General features: G+C 38.1%; 1 protein-coding gene across 1 annotated transcript; it reads right to left on the bottom strand.

The window, feature by feature from the left end:
* Positions 1 to 897: 897 nt before the first annotated feature.
* On the bottom strand, positions 898 to 1,455 carry LOC118837618 (iron-sulfur cluster assembly 2 homolog, mitochondrial-like). Its single transcript, XM_036744596.1, has one exon. The coding sequence runs from the start codon at positions 1,453 to 1,455 to the stop codon at positions 898 to 900; it is 558 nt and encodes a 185-aa protein (XP_036600491.1).
* Positions 1,456 to 19,033: the final 17,578 nt, after the last annotated feature.

The raw sequence follows: 19,033 nt of genomic DNA, 5'->3' as shown, positions 1-19,033 counted from the left end.
TCAAACCTATTAGTGAGCTAGGAATGTGTCTATCCTAAGCAAATGAAGACTTCCCCCAATGGAAAGGTCAAATGAGAACAATTTTTTCCACCATCTATTAAGGCAGCTGAAGTAGGCATGGTGAGGTCCTTAGAGACCTTGATTAGACATAGAAGACTCCAAGGTCATCCATTGTATCCCAGACACATTACTTGTGTCTTGTCACTAGATTCTGATGACTCAGGAATAAAGAGGCTGACAACTTGACACAACTTTATCTCACTTAAATTCGATTTATGCAGGAGTCAAAAGACATCAGCCATACCATTTTATTATTTTTACCTACTTCAAAGTCCTGTGATGACAGGCAAGTGACAAAGTGACAAAGCAACAATTACTGATACGTTGGGAGCTGTAGTCATAACCCTGTGTCCAGGGGGTCATCTTCTAACTGGACTGAAGCAGCAGTGTGATTCAGCAGCCTCTTGGGTGTCTGAGCACCCTTTTTATTTATTTTTTAATAAATATTTTGTATACTATATGCACTAATAATACACACATATATACAAGCAGCTCTGAAGGCCAGGGCTGTTATCTTTGCATTTTGGAACTTTGGGGCTAACGTCAATATCCTAGCCTCCAGGCAACTGTTCTCAGGCAATAGTTTGGGGAGCTTGAAAAATTTCCACTTAACTATGAGGCCAAGTGTTACATGGGATGTTCTTGGAGGCATGTTGATGCTGACAAAAAAAAACTAAACATTGTGGTATAGAGTGACAGGATATGGAACTCCAGGGCTGGGGAATAGGAAATTGAGCAAGTAACATAGCAATAGAGAAAACCCTGAAAGTCTACGGTTCTCAAGAATCCGAACTTGGAGTAAGAAGGCAGTCTCCGGGTCATTCATCATCTCACACGTTATAGTTTGACAGAGAATGAAGTCCCACTTGAACATCCGTGCTCTGCCTGAGGATTGTTCAACACCTGAAATGAACTTCGGATCAATTCTTGGCTGAAGTCCACCAGGGGCCCTTTCATGAAGGCCAAGCTATCAGTGTCAACCATGACTCGAGCCCCGCCCTGTTCAAACACCCTGTCATCGGGATTGATAACTGTGTCCAGAGAGAATTTGTATTGGAATCTGGAGCATCCACCTCCCTCCACTTGTAGCCTGAAGAACTCTGCCCCTTCTGTGATCTCCAGATGCCTCTTAACGCAGCTCTCAGTGAGACGGATCTGACCTTCATTTGACTCGAAAACCGGAGTCTGGGAGCTAGCAGAGGAGGAAGAGGAAGAGGAGGTGGTAGACGATTCCCAGAGTGAGGAGCTGCCCACCTGCGGGGGCGCCCCGGGTGGCATCAGCGGCGGGAGCCGGGAGGTGCGGAGGAGCCTGCTGCCCTTCAGCCCGGAGTTCACCGTCCTCAGGCCTAGGGCCGACAGAGCCCATCCCCGGGGCGCTATCTCCAACACCGCCATTGTGCATTCTCCACCAATCCCACACTCGGGTAGGGAGCCCTGGAGAGCCTGAGCACCCTTTTTAAAGGTCTACACTGCTCACTTCCTGGAGTGAGGATGAAACTAGAGAAGGTACCTTAAAAATTGTCTGCTTCAAGCCTGGCCTGCTTGATATTCCATCCTGTGATTAAACACACACAGAAATGTACAAAAACTTTAGCGAAAATGATTCCATTCACCACTGGTACATGGAATGTGTACAACCTTATGGACAACATGAAATCCAGCTGACCTGAAAGTTGAAAAACTTATTGTAAGAAAACTCAGATGGTGTCACATCCAAATAGTAGTCCTCCGTGAAACAAGACTGGCAAAAGAAGGCCAGTTTACCCAAGCTATGTCTGGGTACAATTTTTTTCTAGGGTGGCCACAGTGATAGGGAGCACTGAGAAGCTAGAATAGGTTTCACAATCAAAACTAATCTAATAAACAAGCTTATATGTCTCCAAAAAGGAGTGAACAGGCTCATGACAATGTGATTGCCATTTACAGGATAGTACCACACTATCATCTGTGTATATAATTGCACCATGACAAATCCTGATGAGGTCAAAAAAAATTATGAAAGCCTGGAGCCCCTCATCATCAATGTGCCAAAAGAGTAAAGGCTTGTAATTCTGGGTGACCTTTATGCAAGAGTAGATTGGTTGGTTGGTTGTTGTCCTTCATTCTTGAAGAGGACCAAAATGGTATCACTATGCTAGAGTCAAGTTTCAATATGTCTGACTGTGGCTGCTCAGACCAATACAAGCCTGGAATGCTCTACCACAGGTTAGGCACAAATAGTCCATGTAAACATTTGGGGTGTATACTCTAAATTTGCACATCCTGCATTTCCTTTGAGCTGTTTAAATTCAGCTTTGCTCATAGAGCACCTTCTCTGATGTGGGCACACCATGCTGAGCAGTCCACTGCCAGTGTCTCCCATGTCACAAAATCAATTCCAAAGTTCTTAAGAGAGGTCTTGAGATTGTCCTTGTATTGTTTCTTCTGACCACCATGTGAACATTTGCACTGTGAGACATGGCAAGGAGTTCTTGGGAGGGATGGAGTCAGAAACAGCAATAGCGATGGTCAATTGCTACTGAAGACTTGTGCCTCTCATGACCTTCTCTTCACCAATACTGTCTTCCATTTGCCTAAATGCAAGAAAATTTCATGGACACACCCTCACATCAAATATCAGCATTTAATAGACTATATCCTTGTAAAGAGAAGAGAGAGACAGGATGTAAGAGTGATGGAGACAAAACACTTGGTGCTAATTCTATTCCAGATGAAATTTACAATGCAGTGGGTACAATGCTTACACAAAAGATGACTAAAATCTTCCAGGTTACATGGAAAGAGGAGTTTATCCCCAAGGAAAGCAAGTATGCCTCCAATGTCAATCTCTATAAAGGAAAGTGAAATTGCTTGTCTTGTGATAATCTCATGAGGATTTGTCTCTTAGCCATTGCCAAAAAGATTTTTGCCAGAGTCCTTAATAGGCTGATCTTTCACTTGGAAGATGGTTATCTTGTGTGGCTTCAGAAAGGGCTGAGGAATGGTAAATATAATGTTTGCTTCCTGACAACTCCAAGAGAAATGCCAAGAGAAGACAGAGGTCTGTATACAATGTTAATTGATCTGACCAAGCCTTTGATACTGCTAGTCATGATCATGGCAAAATTTAGTTGCTCCAGAGAAGTTCATCAGTAGTGTAAGCCAGTTTCATGGGAGCATGCTTGCATGGGTTCTGGATAATTGATGATGCTCTCATGCCTCCCCAGTCACACAGAAGGGCTGTGTGCTTGCCCCCATATTTTTTAGCATGATATTTTCAGAGTGTTGTCAGATGCCTTCAATGGAGACAAAAACATCACGAAGGTCAGGTATTACACCAAAAATTTATTATTTAACTTGAAAAGGCTGCAAGCCAAGACTAAAGTGGAAAGAGATTTGGTGCATGACTTTTTGTTCATAGATAATTATGCACTCAGTGCACTCTCTGAGGCTGAGATGCAACCTAGTACGCATTGATTCTTTGCAGCTTCTGCTAATTTTGGCCTGACAATTAAAACGAACAAAACAGAGGTTCTCCACTAGCCAGAACCATGTGATCCATATGTGGAGACATCATTTACAACAAATGAAGAAATTTTGAATCCTGTGGATAAGTTCACTTATGTTGGCAATATACTTTCCAACGATGTGCACATAGATGATAAGGTTTGTGCATGCATTGCCAGAGCTAGTTCAGTATTTGGCAATCTCCAAAGAAAAGTGTAGAAAACAAGTGGTATTAATTAGGTTGTCTACAAAACTGAAGGTCTACAGAGTTTTTGTGCAGATCTCATTGATGTATGTCTGTGAAACCTGGACAGTTTACCAGGGTCATGCCAGGAAACTAAATTGCTTCCATTTGAATTGACTTAGGAAGATTTTGAAGATCACCTGGCAAAATAGGGTACCAGACAATGAGGTCCTTTCTGAAGCTGAACTGCCATGCATTCAAACTCTACTGCAGAAAGCACAATTCTGATGGATTAGATGCTTTGTTGAAATGCCAAATGCATGTTTGCCTGAAAGAGTATTTTTCAGAGGCCTCGCACAAGGCAAATGCTCACACAGAGGTCAGAAAAAGTAATAAAGGATACTTTCAAATTCTCTCTGAAGAACTTTGGTATCAATTATGAGACAAAGGGGAAACCAGCACAGGCCCACCAAGAATGGCATGCCACATCAAAAAAGCTCTATAAGCAAAGCATAATAGCAGCAGTTCAAAAGAAATGTGAGATGCACAAATTTAGAGTCACCTCCACTTTAAATGTTCCTATGAACTATTTGTACTTGACCTTTGGTAGAGCCTTCCCAGTTGGTACTGATTTAATCAGTCAGATTCAGACATATTGTATTTTGACCCTGACATAGTGATGTTATTTTGGTCCTCTTTAAGCAGGAAGGACAACATCCAACCTTCCAACATGGGAGGAGGATGGAGTCCTCAATAGTATTGCAAAAGGATGCTCTCAGGAATTATTGTATTGATACACCTGTCTTTTGCTGGAATTCCTGGTTTCACTTTCATTCGATGACTTGGATCTGTTCAGATAATCCCAAGGTTAGGAAAGCTTAATTATCTCACTTGCTAAAATGTTTAAAATGGGAGGACTGTGTCCCCAGTTGGATTTTATAAGTTTTCTTTATTTTTAATCACAAAAGAGCAATCAACTAAGTACGAAACAGGAAATTTCTAATTTGGTAGATAAAAGGTTTAGGACATCAATATTCGTAGGGTCTAGAGAAGAGGTAGTATAGAAAAGAGAATGATTCTGGAAGATGAATGTGGTTAGAGCATAAGCAGCATGCTGACTTGAGTAAGAACAGCACAAAAAAAGTGACAGATTTTTTTTTTCTGTACTACACAAAAGAGGACATAAGGATTATTTATTTTGGTCATGAAAGTAATGAAAAGCATAGTGCAGGTACAAATTTCAGGAGTACGATGTAGAAGACTGTGGGGGCATAAAAGCAATGTTAGATGTACAAATGTATGTTCAAGGATGATGTTGATAAATATTCATAACAGTGCTGTATTGTGGTTAGGTTCTCCCAGAAACTTGGTGATTTATCATGGAATAACTTCTTTTGAAAGCACTTTTTATGGTATGTGGTACTCTCCAATTGTTGATGACAGATTTAAAAGATAGAAGTAAAATACAATGTAGGAATATAGTAAATACAAATATATGTCATTGACATATAAATTACATATAAAGAAAGTATTGAATAATTATTTAATGATAAATTATGGTAAAAAAAAGTTTAAGTTGCATGGTAATGTTTGTATGAGTACTTGTGTATATGAATAATTTATAGAGATAAAATATAAATAATTTACATATCCATGTGTGTACAAAAATATGATGGGATTTTGTAAGACAAATCTACAAGCCATGGACTATGAAGAGATATAGGAATATTAAAATACAAAGTACAATTAAGAGAATATGTATCAAGGAGATGGAAATTATACACACATATGCACACAGACATACACACACATATATGTATATATACATATATACATAATATCATATTTTAATTTATTTGTTTCAAGTATGGCATGGTCATAATGTTTTAGAGATAACTAACAGTTATAGAAAGATGTATTATAAAGATGAGCTTCTATTGCATAAGTAACAGTAAATTGGGAGAAAGCTTACTTGCAGAAGAGCAGAGCTACAACAGTCTATAAAATGTGGGAATGAAGAACATTGTTATATCAAAAACAGCTCATTATCACCCTCCCAAAACTCATCTTTCCTCCAACTTTCCATTTCCATTGAGGGTATATTTCTTCTAGCCGTACAGGTTTTCAGATTAGGATCTGTATCCATAACTCTTCCCTTTCACTCATTCTTCATATCTAATAAATTGCCAATAAATTGCCTCATCATGTCTTTCCTTCTCACCACTCTCCTCTCCATTCGTATAACCACCACTCTCATTCAGGTCCTGGTACTTCTTATCTGATATATTGCAATAGCCTCCTAATAGAAATCCCTGCACATCCAGTCTCCCATCTTGTTAAGTCCCTTTCATATAATGATCAAATTCATATTTCTAAAATGTAAGTAATCATACTTCCCTAATTAAGAAGCTTCAATGATTCCCTGTTGTCTCTAGGATAAAATATAAACTCTTCAGCTTGGCATTTCAAGTCCTTCACAGGGTGGCCTAATCTTATCTTTCTGGGTTGATTACCCATGACTTCCCCTCAAGCACTCTATGTTCCAGGCAAATTGCTCTACTTGTTCCTAGACATGACATTCCTTCTGTTGCCTCCATAATTTTTCACAGACTGCTCCAATATCTGTAATGATCTCCTTCCTCATCTGTGCCTCTTGAAACCCCTTCAGGGCCCAGTTCAAGTGTCAACTTTCCTTCCCCTACTCACCACAAACCACAGAATCACAATTTTATTATCCATTTTGTATATTTGAGGTAGGCATATAGTGTAGAGTAAGTTGGTTAGAAACTAGGAAGACCTGAGTTTGTGTCTGCCCTTTAAAACGTGCTGCTTGGGTGACCCTGAGAAAAATGACCTCATCTACTGGTGTTCTATCAGGAGTTCCCTGTACCAATGAAATAATAGGTCAAGTCATTATCAACATTTTGTATATAAATTGTGTTTACCTGTGTCCAAGCTATGTCTCCCCCATTATTCCCATTCCCATTCCACAGATAGAGTATAAGCCACTAGAGGCCAGGGATGGACTCACTTTTAGATATCTTTAACACCTAGCAAACTCCTTGGTACATAGTAAATTTTAATAAAATATTGTTGATTGGTTGATTATTTGAAATATTGCAGATAATAATTTCTTGTCTAATTAAGAAATTCCTATCTGTTCAAGTGGATCCAGGATTATCAAAATATAAATTTGAAATTATCTTATCCTGAACAATGTACTGAATTAAATTTTCCATAATTATACCTGAATATCTCTACTGAAAAGAAATGTTTCGCTCTTTTTGACTCTTCATTGAATCAGTTTAAGATTTTTATCATCATGATTTGTATATGAAAGGGTTACTAAACAATTATCCACTTTAATTTATAAAAATATAAAAAATACATTTAGTATATGTAACAAACCTGTGGATCATATTGATTGATTTTTAATATCATAATAACTTATGAATCAAGCTGGCATCTGTATTCAGCTGAGACTACTGTGAATCTGGATGAGTGCTTGCTGTGAGTGTTGGATATTTACTTTGACTTCAATTTGTAACAAAAGTAATGTTTTAATATAAATTGAATATAAATATGCAAGCTTAAAGAGTATGTACTTTGAATTAATGAAAAGTAATGTTGTAATCATAATTAATACTGAAATAATTTGTGTTATGCTGTAATGTGTCAGTTTCCTAAATGCTGGAGTGTTATCAAGGTTCATTGCCTGTTAGCAAAGCAATCACCTCTAGTCAATGAAAACTGGGGATAAATTGTGCTACAGTCCCCAGAAATATATTTGCTTATTCCCTGGTACATTGGGAAGATGTCCTTAATGTTGTGTATCTTATTATTGGAAAGAGAAATAAAAATGAGTTGGGGGCAGGGGGAGATCTCCTTCCTAAGTTAAAACAAAGACAGCAAATTCATAGGAACAAGACATAAAATGGCTTAGTGGATGAGAATCATCCATGTGATGATGTTGGCATACTGCCAATTTAAGTGACTTCTTTTTAGATTTCAATTTCACTCTCCTATCAAGAGGAATTAAGGAAGTAATTTTGTGTTGATCAGGCATGGAAAATCCAACCATTAGCAAAAAAGATACTAAGTCTCCCTGCTATTATGGATCCCTAAAGTGTCACAATCATTGATTCAGACAGGAAGATGATTAAATTTGATCCTGTAAAACATGAAAGTACCTAAGTACTAAAAGAAATATGATCAAGTTTTCCAGGGTCAAAATATTGAACTCCTTCCTAATTTTATCTTGTGCTGGCAAAAAACTGAAAATTGCAGGGATGCCCATCACTTGGGGAATGGCTGAACAAGTTACACTACATGATCATGATGGAATACCTACTGTGCTTTAAGAAATGATGAGCTTGATGATTTTAGAAAAACTTGGAAAGACTTGTATGAAATAATGAGGAGCAAAATGAGTCAAACCAAGAGACCATTGTATACAGCAATATTGTTTTAAGAACTTTGAGTGACTATGTTGTTTTGACTATTATAAATACCCAAATTGAATACAAAGGACATATGAAGGAAGATGGTATCACATCCAGAGAAAGAATTGATTAATAGAAGTATGCATAGGATGATTATATATATGTAAATATATACATATATGTAAATATACACACATATATACAAATACATACATAAATACTATCTATAGATAATATGGTGTGTGTGTGTGTATATATATCTAATGGTAGCAATCTCTAGAGTGTTAAGGGACAAAAAAAAGAGAAAAAAAGGAAAGTCACACTATAACTACTAGATATTTGAAAGGAATAGCAAGTTGTACATAATAGATTTTCAGTTTCCTATGCAATCATGTTTTTTCCTATCCTGCTATGTTACAGAAATGCTTGTTTTATTTAAGTGTGCAATAGAATAAATATTTTTTTAAAAAGTCTCTAGAGGGTCACCCTGGGGATCTGTGCTGAATGCTATACTATTTAATTTTTGAGTACTTTGGATAAATAAAACAATGGCATGATCATGTGATTTTTGTATGACACAAAGATGACAGTAAGGGCTAACACAAAAATTGAAAATCATCCTCCATAAAAAGTTTGACAGGCCACAGTACTGAGCTGAGTCTAATAAGATAGAATTCAGTAGAGATTAATGTAAAGCCTTATTCTTGAATTAAGAAAACAAACATTTCACAAGTAACAAATGGGGGTGTCGTGATTAAATAGCAGTTTATGTAAAAAAATCTGAGGGGGTTTTATACTGAAAGTTCAATATGACTCAGGTGTGTGAAGTGCAAATCAAAAGAGATTAGGCAATAAGGGCCTCCACTGATTAACATAGTTTCCCAGGATAGATTTAGTTCTGTTGTTCTTTGTCCTGATAAGATGAGTAAGAAGATTGTAATAAGCTAGAGTGTGTTCAAAAGGAGGTAACATGGATGGCGAGTCAATTCCATATGTGGATTGTTAAAGGAATTGAGGATGTTATCAGCTGGAGGAAGAGATACTTGTTTAAGTATTTTAAGGGCTGAGCTGTGAAAAAGTTATTGGACTTATTTTATTTGGCACCAAATAAAACAACCAAAAGCAATGGGTGGGAGGGGCAAAGGATGAGTTTGACATCAGGAAGAACTCCTTAAAAGATTTCATTTTTGTTACTTTATTTTAAAGACCCTGTGACTTCATTGACATAGGACTTCTGTTGAGGATATGCTTTTCCAAAACAGACTGGCATCATCTTTGCAATTTAGAGTCTCTGAAAATGTAGTAGGTTGAGTGATTTTTCCATGGTCTTACAGCCAGTATTAATCAAAGGTAGGATTTGAATAAAGTCTTCCTGACTCCAAAGCCATCAAGCACCTCGGAATGAACCAGATTATAATTTAATTGGGAATATTTTTTTAAAAAATATAATACAAATATAGATAATTTTAATTTATCATTTTATAAATTAATCAGCAATCTAAAGGTATCTGTTTCTGCTTGATTTTGACACCACTGCATTACACCAAACTACCTCTCATTTAACAATAAGAACCATACAAAACAGAAATGCACTACCTGAGGTAGCAGCTGTTCTCCCCCTCATTAGAGAGATTAATCACAATCTAGGTAACCACTTTGGGGGTAGGTATCTGTAGTTGAAAAGCATATTTCAAAACATTGAGAAATGAATGAATAGAGGATTAGAGGCAACAGGTTTCTACATCTTTTCCTAGGAGTTCAACTAAAAGAAAAAAAAAGGAAAGATATAGGAAAATAGCTTGAATCATGGAAGAGTCTGGTAAGTATTTCTGTTTTATTTTCTTTTTAAGGATGGAGAGATAGTCTTGTTTGAAGGAAGTAGTCGGTCAGTCAACTAGTATTTTTATTTTGTTAGTATATGCCAGGTGGTCTGCTTAGCACAGCGGATACAAAGAAGAGTCAATTTTTTTAAAAAAAAATATTAATTAAAGAGCCATTTGATGAAAAGAGATTGAACATTAGAGGAAGCATGAAGATAAGATGTTTTGAGATGAAAAGAAGAGGAGAAAAGGTAGCACATACTGAGCAGCCTCTATTTTCTAAGGTAAGTATGAGATGAGGTTGTCAGATGAAACGATTGGTAAAAGGGTCAGTGTAAACCATTTGAATAGTGAAGATAAGTTTATAATGGTTTCTGTGGGGAGAGGGATAAGACATCAAATGTCTTACTTCTGTGAGGATCTATGTAAAGTTGGAGAATATAAATTTGTAAGAGACTCAATCAATTTGATTGTTTGACTTCATGCGGAATCATTTAGCAGCGCATGAGAAACAGAGTAGAAGAGGTATATTGTAGGATTAAGGCAGGGCTGGAGTTTAACAAGGCATGAATAGCAAGAGGACTAGAGAGTAAGGAATTTGAGTATAGCGAACAGTGTGGAGTTGAACTAGTTAACTATAACATCAAAGTTAGAAAAGGCAGACAGTCAAGTTGCAGTAGCATTAGTAGTCTGAGAAAATATTAAGGGGCTGCGAGATTAGAGAACACAATAAAATGAATGATAGGTTTATGAGTAGTAAGGCATAGAAATATGAGAAAATCAGGAGTTTCATCAGATAGAGAAATGCCAGGGATTTTTATTAAGGAAGTGGATTACCTGTGTATGGTAGTGAGATCTAAACTATAAGTATCCTTAAGTGAGATTGAGTAGGTCATGATATTTAAGGAGATTATGCAATGGGGAAATTAGGGTACTTGAATGAGCATTATCATGCATGTTGAAGTTCCCTAGTATCAGCATAGGTCTTGGGAAGGAGAAGAAGACAATGAAATAGGGAGTGACTTTCTTAAGAAAAAAAAAACAGAGAAAGACCTGGGACCTGGTCACCAACTGACCTTGTTATCTGGGTTTTGACAACATAGCTTTAAATCTAGAAAAGAATCTTGCAAACAATATTTTCGAACTCCTCATTTTAAAGATAAGGAAATCAAAGCCCCAAAAGAATGGGCATTGCCCAAGGCTGCGTGGATAAGCATTGTTTAAGATTTGAAAGTAGAATCTCAGACACTGAATTTGGTGCTCTTTCACTCTATTGAATTTTCTCTTTGATTAAAATAAGAAGTGCCTACTGTTGTAATATGTCCATGTCTTCAAATATCCAAAATATGCTATAATAGCTTTAAAAATAATGTATGATCTGTCACAAAGCACAGAAACAATAACAACAGCATTTATTTATGTTCCCAACAATATGCCATGCACTGGGAATACAAAGTTAAGCAAAAATAATCTCTTCCCTCAATGAGATTACATCCTGATGGGATAGACAGCATGCTAATAACTACATATAAAATACATACATACATATATATATATATATATATATATATATATATATATATATATATGTATGTATGTATGGTATGTGTACTGAAAATTTTTTAACAGTTTCTGTATTTTGTAAAAATCAAATGCTTAAGAGTTCACAAATGGCCATTTAAAACACAGCATTTACTTGGAACTGCAATAGCACTTTTTTGGGTTTGAAAGTAAGACAGCTTTTAGAAGTGGTAATGACTATTTTACATTATTCATTACCAGTTTTGTGGTTAAAATGACTTATAGTTCTTTAAACAAAAGCTGGGAAAGGTGAGGACTGTAATAGAGCTGTCTTGGCAAAAAGCCTTTCCTAATAAGTATAACTAAAATAAACTCTTTCAATACATAACTGTCAAATTGGTTGACTTCCAGGAGGAGGAGAAGCCAAGATGACAGAATAAAGGCAGGGACTCTCCTGATCTCTCCCACAAACTCCTATGAATACCTTTAAATAATGACTCTAAACAAATATTAGAGTGGCAGAACTCACAAAAAGAAAGAGTGAAATAATTTTCCAGGCCAAGACAATTTAGAAGGTTAGCAGGAAAGGTGTGTTGTGCCAAGGTGAGAGTAAAGCACAGTCCAGAATAGGACACACCAGCACAACCCAGGTCCAAACAAATCAGAAGCAGTCATGGGAACCACTGAATCAGTAGTGGTAATCACAGATGGTAAAGGGGTCAAACAACTGGTCAGAAGGAGGTTACAAGGGTCTGTTCACTAGCACTCTAGTAGGACTCTGTTGCTTTGTCCATACTTGGATCTGGGTTGTAGTCCTAGGTGGCAGATCCAGGGTGAGGGAGAGGACTAGCACACCAGAGCCTATGGATCAGAGAGAAGTGGGGGCCCTCCTCACATTTCCAGGGCAGAAAAGAGCACTTGTGTTCACTCGTAGAGAAGAGCACAGGGCAGGAAAGGAGTAAACACTTTTCCTTAGAGCATTACAGCTTGGAAGTAATTAAAATTTACAAGTCCCCAGAAATATCTCTAAAAATGGCTGCACAAACTGCCTGAAGCTTGGGACAGTGTGTCCTCCACATTATAAGCTGAGTACTACTTTAACAAAGCATTAAAAATCAAGTAACTGTCTAGGCAAATGAAGAAACAATAGAAAAGAATTCTGAGCATAGAAAGTTACTGTGGTGACAAGGAAGATAAAAAACATACATTCAGGGCAGAACCAAGAAGGCAGGGACTTGCTTAAATTCTCACCCAAATCCCTCCAAACCCCTTTAAAAATGGTTTTGAACAAATTCTAGGGCTACAGAACCCATGAAATAAGAGAGGGAAGCAGGTCTCCAGCCCAGGATGGCCTGGATGGTCACTGGGAAGGGACTATTGCATTGTACTGGGAGCAAAAGAGAGCACAGACCAGTCTGGACTGTGCCAGGAATGACCAGGCCAGGAACAGATAGGGCAGAGCAGTCCTTAGGGCTGTGAATCACTGAGCTGTAGCATTTACCAGACAGTTCTCAACCCACAAATGCCAGAGACAATTTAACAGGTCAGTAGGAAAACTGCTGGAACTAGGTGAGAGAAGTATGTGGTCTGGCCCCAGCCCTGGAGGCAGAAAAAGTGGCACTGCAGTAGCAGCAGCAGGAGCAGGAAGCTCTGGTGGCTGCTTCCGGAACTCCAGAGGCAGCTGCTTTCAGTCTCAGGTCCACAGGGTGGGAGGAATCAAAAGGTGAATCAGAGCAGGAGTGTAGGTAGCAGCATTGCTGGTGCAGAGGCAGGGTTCTCTTGTTTTGCCTAGCTTGGATCTGGGTCACAGTCTTGGTTGGTGGTTCTTGCGGGGGGCGAGGGGGAGCACTGGTGCGACAGAGCTTGCAATGACTGTGGAGAGGGAGTCCCCCTGGTATCCACAGGGCAGAAAGGAGTGCTTGCACTCACAGACCAGAGCACAGGCCAGGAGAGGAGTATCATACCACCTCAGAATAGAAGTAGCTCTGAAAACAGCAGTGCAAGACCCCTGAAGCTTAGGAAAAAGCACTCTCCACTCTGAAGGCAGTCATAAACTGACAAAAAGTTCAAAAGTCAAGTAACTGACTGGGAACATGAGCAAGCAGAATAAAAGGACTAAGACTCAAACTATAGTATGTTTTTTTGGGTGACAAAGAAGATCAAAACATACAGACATAAGAAGTCAACAAAGTCAAAGATTTGATATCAAAATCCTCCAAGAAAAATATGAATTGCTCTCAGGCCATGGAAGAGCTCTAAAAGGATTTGGAAAATCAAGTAAGAGAAGCAGAGGAAAAATTGGGAAAAGAAATGAGAGTGATGCAAGAAAAACATGAAAAACAAGTCAACAACTTGCTGAAGGAGACCCCAAAAATACTGAAGAAAATAACACCTTAAAAATAGACAAACCCAAATGGCAAAAGAGCTCCAAAAAGCCAATGAGGAGAAGAATGCCTTAAATGGCAGAATTAGCCAAAAGGAAAAGGAGGTCCAAGAAATTATAAAACAGAACCAAAAGAATGAAAAAAATAGAAGACATTGCCACAGACCTGGAACATAGATCCAGGACAGATCATTTAAAAATTATTAGACTACCTGAGAGCCATGATGAAAAAAAAATCCTAGATATCATCTTTCAAGAAATTATCAAAAAAACTGCCCTGATATTCTAGAACCAGAGGGTAAAATAGAAATTGAAAGAATCTACCCATTTCTTCTTGAAAAAGATCTCAAAAAGAAAACTCCTAGGAATATTGTAGCCAAATTCCAGAATTCTCAGTTCAAGGAGAAAATATTGCAAGCAGCCAGAAAGAAACATTTTGAATATTTTGGAAACCCAATCAGGATAACACAAAATCTAGCAGCTTCTACCTTGAAGGACCGAAGAGCTTGGAATACAATATTCCAGAGGTCAAAGGAGCTAGGATTAAAACCAAGAATCACCTACCCACAAAACTGAGTGTAATACTCCATAGCAAAATATGGATTTTCAATAAAATAGAGGACTTTCAAGCTTCTTTGACAAAAAGACCAGAGCTGAATAGAAAATCTGACTTCAAATACAAGAATCAAGAGAAGCATGAAAAGGTAAACAGGAAAGAGAAATTATAAGTGACTTACTAATGTTGAACTGTTTTGTTTACATTCCTACACAGAAAGATGATATTTGTAACTCATGAGACCTTTCTCAGTATTAGGGTAGTTGAGGGCACAAGGTGAGTTGAATATGAAGGGACATCTAAAAAGAAATTAAGGGGTGAGAGAGGAATATATTGGGAGGAGGAGAAAGGGAGAAACAGAATAGGGTAAAGTATCTCACATAAAAGTGGTAAGAAAAAGCAGTTCTATTCGAAGAGGAGGGGGAAGGTGAAAGGGAATGAGTGAATTTTACTGTCATCAGATTTGACTTAAGGAGGGAATAACATACATATCGAATTAGGTATCTTACCCTACAGGAAAGTAGCAGCGAAGGGGATAAGAGAGGGGGGATGATTGAAGGGAAGACAGATCAGGGAGGCGGTAATCAAAAGCAAACACTTTTGAAAAGGGAGAGGGCCAAGGGAGAAAAGTCAATAAAGGGGGGCACTACAGGTTGGAGGGAAATATAGTCTTTCACAACATAACTGTTATGGAAGTGTTTTGCATAATGACACATGTGTGGCCTATGTTGAATTGCTTGTCTTCTCAAGGAGGGTGGGTGGGGATGAAAGAAGGGAGAGAATTTGGAACTCAAAGTTCTAAAAACAAATGCTCAAAAAAGCTGTTTTTATATGCAACTGGGTAATAAGATATACAAGCAATGGGGTATTGAAATATATCTTGCCCTACAAGAAAGTAAGGGGAAAGGGGGAGGGGTATGTGGAGTGACAGAAGGGAAAGCATACTGGGGAAAAGGGCAGTCAGAATATATGCCATCTTGGAGTGGGGGGAGGGTAGAAATGCAGAGAAAATTTGTAACTCAAAATCTTGTGGAAATTAATGTTGAAAACTAAAAATATTAAATAATATACATTCATGTACCAAAAAAAAATTTAAAAAGCACCTAAAAAAACACATACTCAGAAAGAGATAACAAAGTTAAAGCTGCTATGGTAAAATATTCCATGAAAAACATGAATTGGTTTCAGGCCATGGAAGAGATCAAAAAACATTTTAAGAAACAAATAAGAGAAGTAGAGGAAAAATTAGGGGAAAAAAATAGGAGAGATGCAAGAAAATCATGAAAAAAGTCAACAGTTTGATAAAGGAGAAAAAAAAATACTGAAGGAAATAACACCTTTAATAAACAGAGTAAGACAAATGGTAAAAGAGGAACAAAAAGCCAATGAGGAGATGAATGCCTTAAAAAAGCTAACCAGGCCTAATGGAAAAAGAGGCACAAAAATTCACTGTTAAAAAAAAAACTCCTTAAAAAGTAGAATGGCCAAATGGAAAGGGAGGTACAAAAGATTACTGAAGAAAATCATCCCAGGAGTGAAAACAGGGACATGCTTGATCTCCCTAAAAAATTCTTTCAGATACCTCATGAGAAGAGAATCTGAACTTTTCAGAGAGGTAAAATCCACTAGGAGACAGAGTGTGGTAGATTTCCAAGCCAAGAGAGTCCAGAAAGAGAGGTATCTGTTTCATTGGCCCAGTAAAGGGCTTGGTGCACAGAACTATCCTCGACGATACCAGAGCACCATACTGAAACAGTAGGAGGCACAGACCTCTAACTGCGGTGGCGATCCCCAGGAATTTTGGCACACGATGGGAGTCTATCAGAGCTAGGTGAGACAGAAGTTCAGAGCCTGTGGCAACAGCTGCAGACACTCCTGGAGCTATCAGACCACAGTCTAAAGGTTAGGAACTCACCTTCTTGAACTGCCAGGAGGAATGATGACTGAGTAAACTCTTAGAGCTCTTATCCTTCCCTTGAATGTCACAGAGAATACTACACTAGGGGAATACCCTGGAATAGAGGAGCCAGAAATGGGGAGTTAGTGATCTTTTAGCTTGGGAAGCTAGGGAAACCCCCTCTTACAGTGATGGAAGGAGACCAGTGCAGGAAGGGAGGTATACCAGCAAGCCCCACCTTTGCAGACCAGTGGGAGTTTTTGAGCCCCAGTGGGGTGGAGCCAACAAGGGCCAATGCTAGGATCCAAGATGTGAATTGCACAGCCAGGGGAATTGGCATACACCAGCATAGACCAAAGGCTGAGATCACCTGTACTATATAGAACAGCCCTAAGGGAAAAAGAGACTTCCAGCATCCAGATCACCCCTGTCCCACACCTCATGCTGTGAGCTTCAGCGTAACCCTGGCAAAACTTAGGAGGACTTCACTGGGCCTCAGAGCTTGGCATACACAAGCCAACTCCAACTCAGCACCAGGTTAGCTGCAGCAGTGTATAGCTTCTAGCTGACAAAACCAGAGGCTGCAGCACACAAAGCCAGCAACCAGGCCCCTAGCTCCCAACACAAGACACTTGGGATAGAACCCCCTGGGTCCCAGAATCAGAGATTCAGTTAAAAAGCCAGGAAAAAGGCAACCACCATGAAGAAGGAAGATAGAAAAGTATAAAGGACCATTGGTTCATATTATGGGGACAGAGAAGATCAAAATATGAATTCAGAAGAGGACAGCATTGACAATATGCCCACATCTCAAACCTCAAAAAGAATATGATCTGCTCTCAAGCCCAAAAAGCCTTCCTGGAAAAGCTCAAAGAGTATTTTAAAAGCCAAATTAGAAGAGTAAAAGAAAAAATTACAGAATCTAACAGAAGAAATTGAATCCTTGAAAAGTAAAATTGGCCAAATGGAAAGAGTGATAGAGAAGCTATCTGAAGAAAATAATTTGTTAAAAATTAGAATTGTGCAAGTAGAAACTAATGACTATGAAGCATCAAGAATCAATCAAACAAATCTAAAGAATGAAAAAATTAGAAAATGTAAAATATCTCTTTGGAAAATCAACTAATCTAGAAAATAGATTGAGGAGAGATAATCTAAGAATTATTGGTCTTCTGGAAAGCCATGATGAAAAAAAGAGCCTGAACAATAATTTCCAAGAAATCATTAAGGAAAATTTCCCAGGGTCCTAGAACAACAGGGTAAAATGGTCATCAAAAGAATCCATCGATCACCCACTGAAAGAGATCCCAAATTGAAAATTCCAAGAAATATTGTAGCCAAATTCCACAATTATCTGGTCAAGGAGAATATACTGCAAGCAGCCAGAAAGAAACAATTCAAATATTGTGGAACTACAGTCAAGATCACAAAGAAACTTGCAGATTCTATATTAAAAGATACAAGGAATTGGAGTATGATAATTCTAAAAGGCAAAGGAGCATGGACTACAACCAATGATTAACTATTAAGCAGAATTGAGCATAATCTTTCAGTCAAGGAGATGGACATTCAATGAAATAAGGGAATTCCAGACCTTTCTGAAGAAAAAGCCAGAGCTCAATGGAAAATTTGATTTTAAATTACAAGATCCAAGAAAGGCATAAAAAGGTAAATGGGGGAAAAAAGAAAAAAAAAACCTTGGTATTCAACAAGGACAAACTGTTTACATCCCAATTTGGGAGAATGATATTTGCAAATTCTGAGAATGCTATAGCTAGTATAACATCTAAAAGAGATATACATAAACAGCAGTAGTGGGTATAAATTAACTGATGTGATGATAAAAAAAACTTAAGGAATGAAAAAGGATTATAATGGGAGAAGAGGTAAAGAGGAGGTTGAAAGGGGTAAATTACACTACATGAAGTGGCACAAAAACATATTTTACTACAGGGAAAAAGGGATTTGGTGCAAGGAGGGAGTAACATACTTTGTTAAGTATAGCAATTAGACTTGCCCTACAGGCAGTAGGAGGACAAAGAGGAATGTAATGAGCAGGGGGAGCTTAGAAGGGAAGAGTGAATGAGGAGGGAAGAAGTAGTAAGGGAAAATGATAACATAAAAGTGGGGCTGAAAGAGGGGAATATGAAAGGAGGCAGTGGTCAAAAGCAAAACTCTTTTGAGGAGGTAAAGGAGAAGGGTGAAATTAAAACATAAATGGGGGGGAAGGATGGAAAAAAAAGACCCAGATAGTAATCATAACTGTGAATGTGAATGGGATGAATGCTCCCATGAAACTGAGGCAGATAGCAGAATGGATTAAAAACCAAAATCCTAAAATATGTCATTTACAAGAAAGACCTTTGAATCAGGGGAATACCCACAGGGTAAACGCAAAAGACTGGAGTAGAATATATTATGCTTTGGCTAAAGTAAAACAAAAGCAGGGGTAGCTCTCCTAATCTCAGACAAAGCAAAAGCAAAGATCACTCTAATTAAAAGAGACAAGGAAGGAAACCATATCCTGCTAAAAGGCACCATAGACAATGAAGAAATATTATTGCTTAACATATATGCACCAAGTAGTATAGCATACAAATTCTTGGAAGAGAAGTTAAGGGAGTTACAGGAAGAAATAGACAGCAAAACCATACTAGTGGAGGACCTCAACCTCCCCCTCTCTG

Source organism: Trichosurus vulpecula, chromosome 1 (genome assembly GCF_011100635.1).
Source record: "Trichosurus vulpecula isolate mTriVul1 chromosome 1, mTriVul1.pri, whole genome shotgun sequence".
Taxonomy (NCBI): domain Eukaryota; kingdom Metazoa; phylum Chordata; class Mammalia; order Diprotodontia; family Phalangeridae; genus Trichosurus; species Trichosurus vulpecula.
The sequence above is the reverse complement of the archived record's forward strand: the minus strand, read 5'-3'. Positions and strand labels throughout refer to the sequence as shown.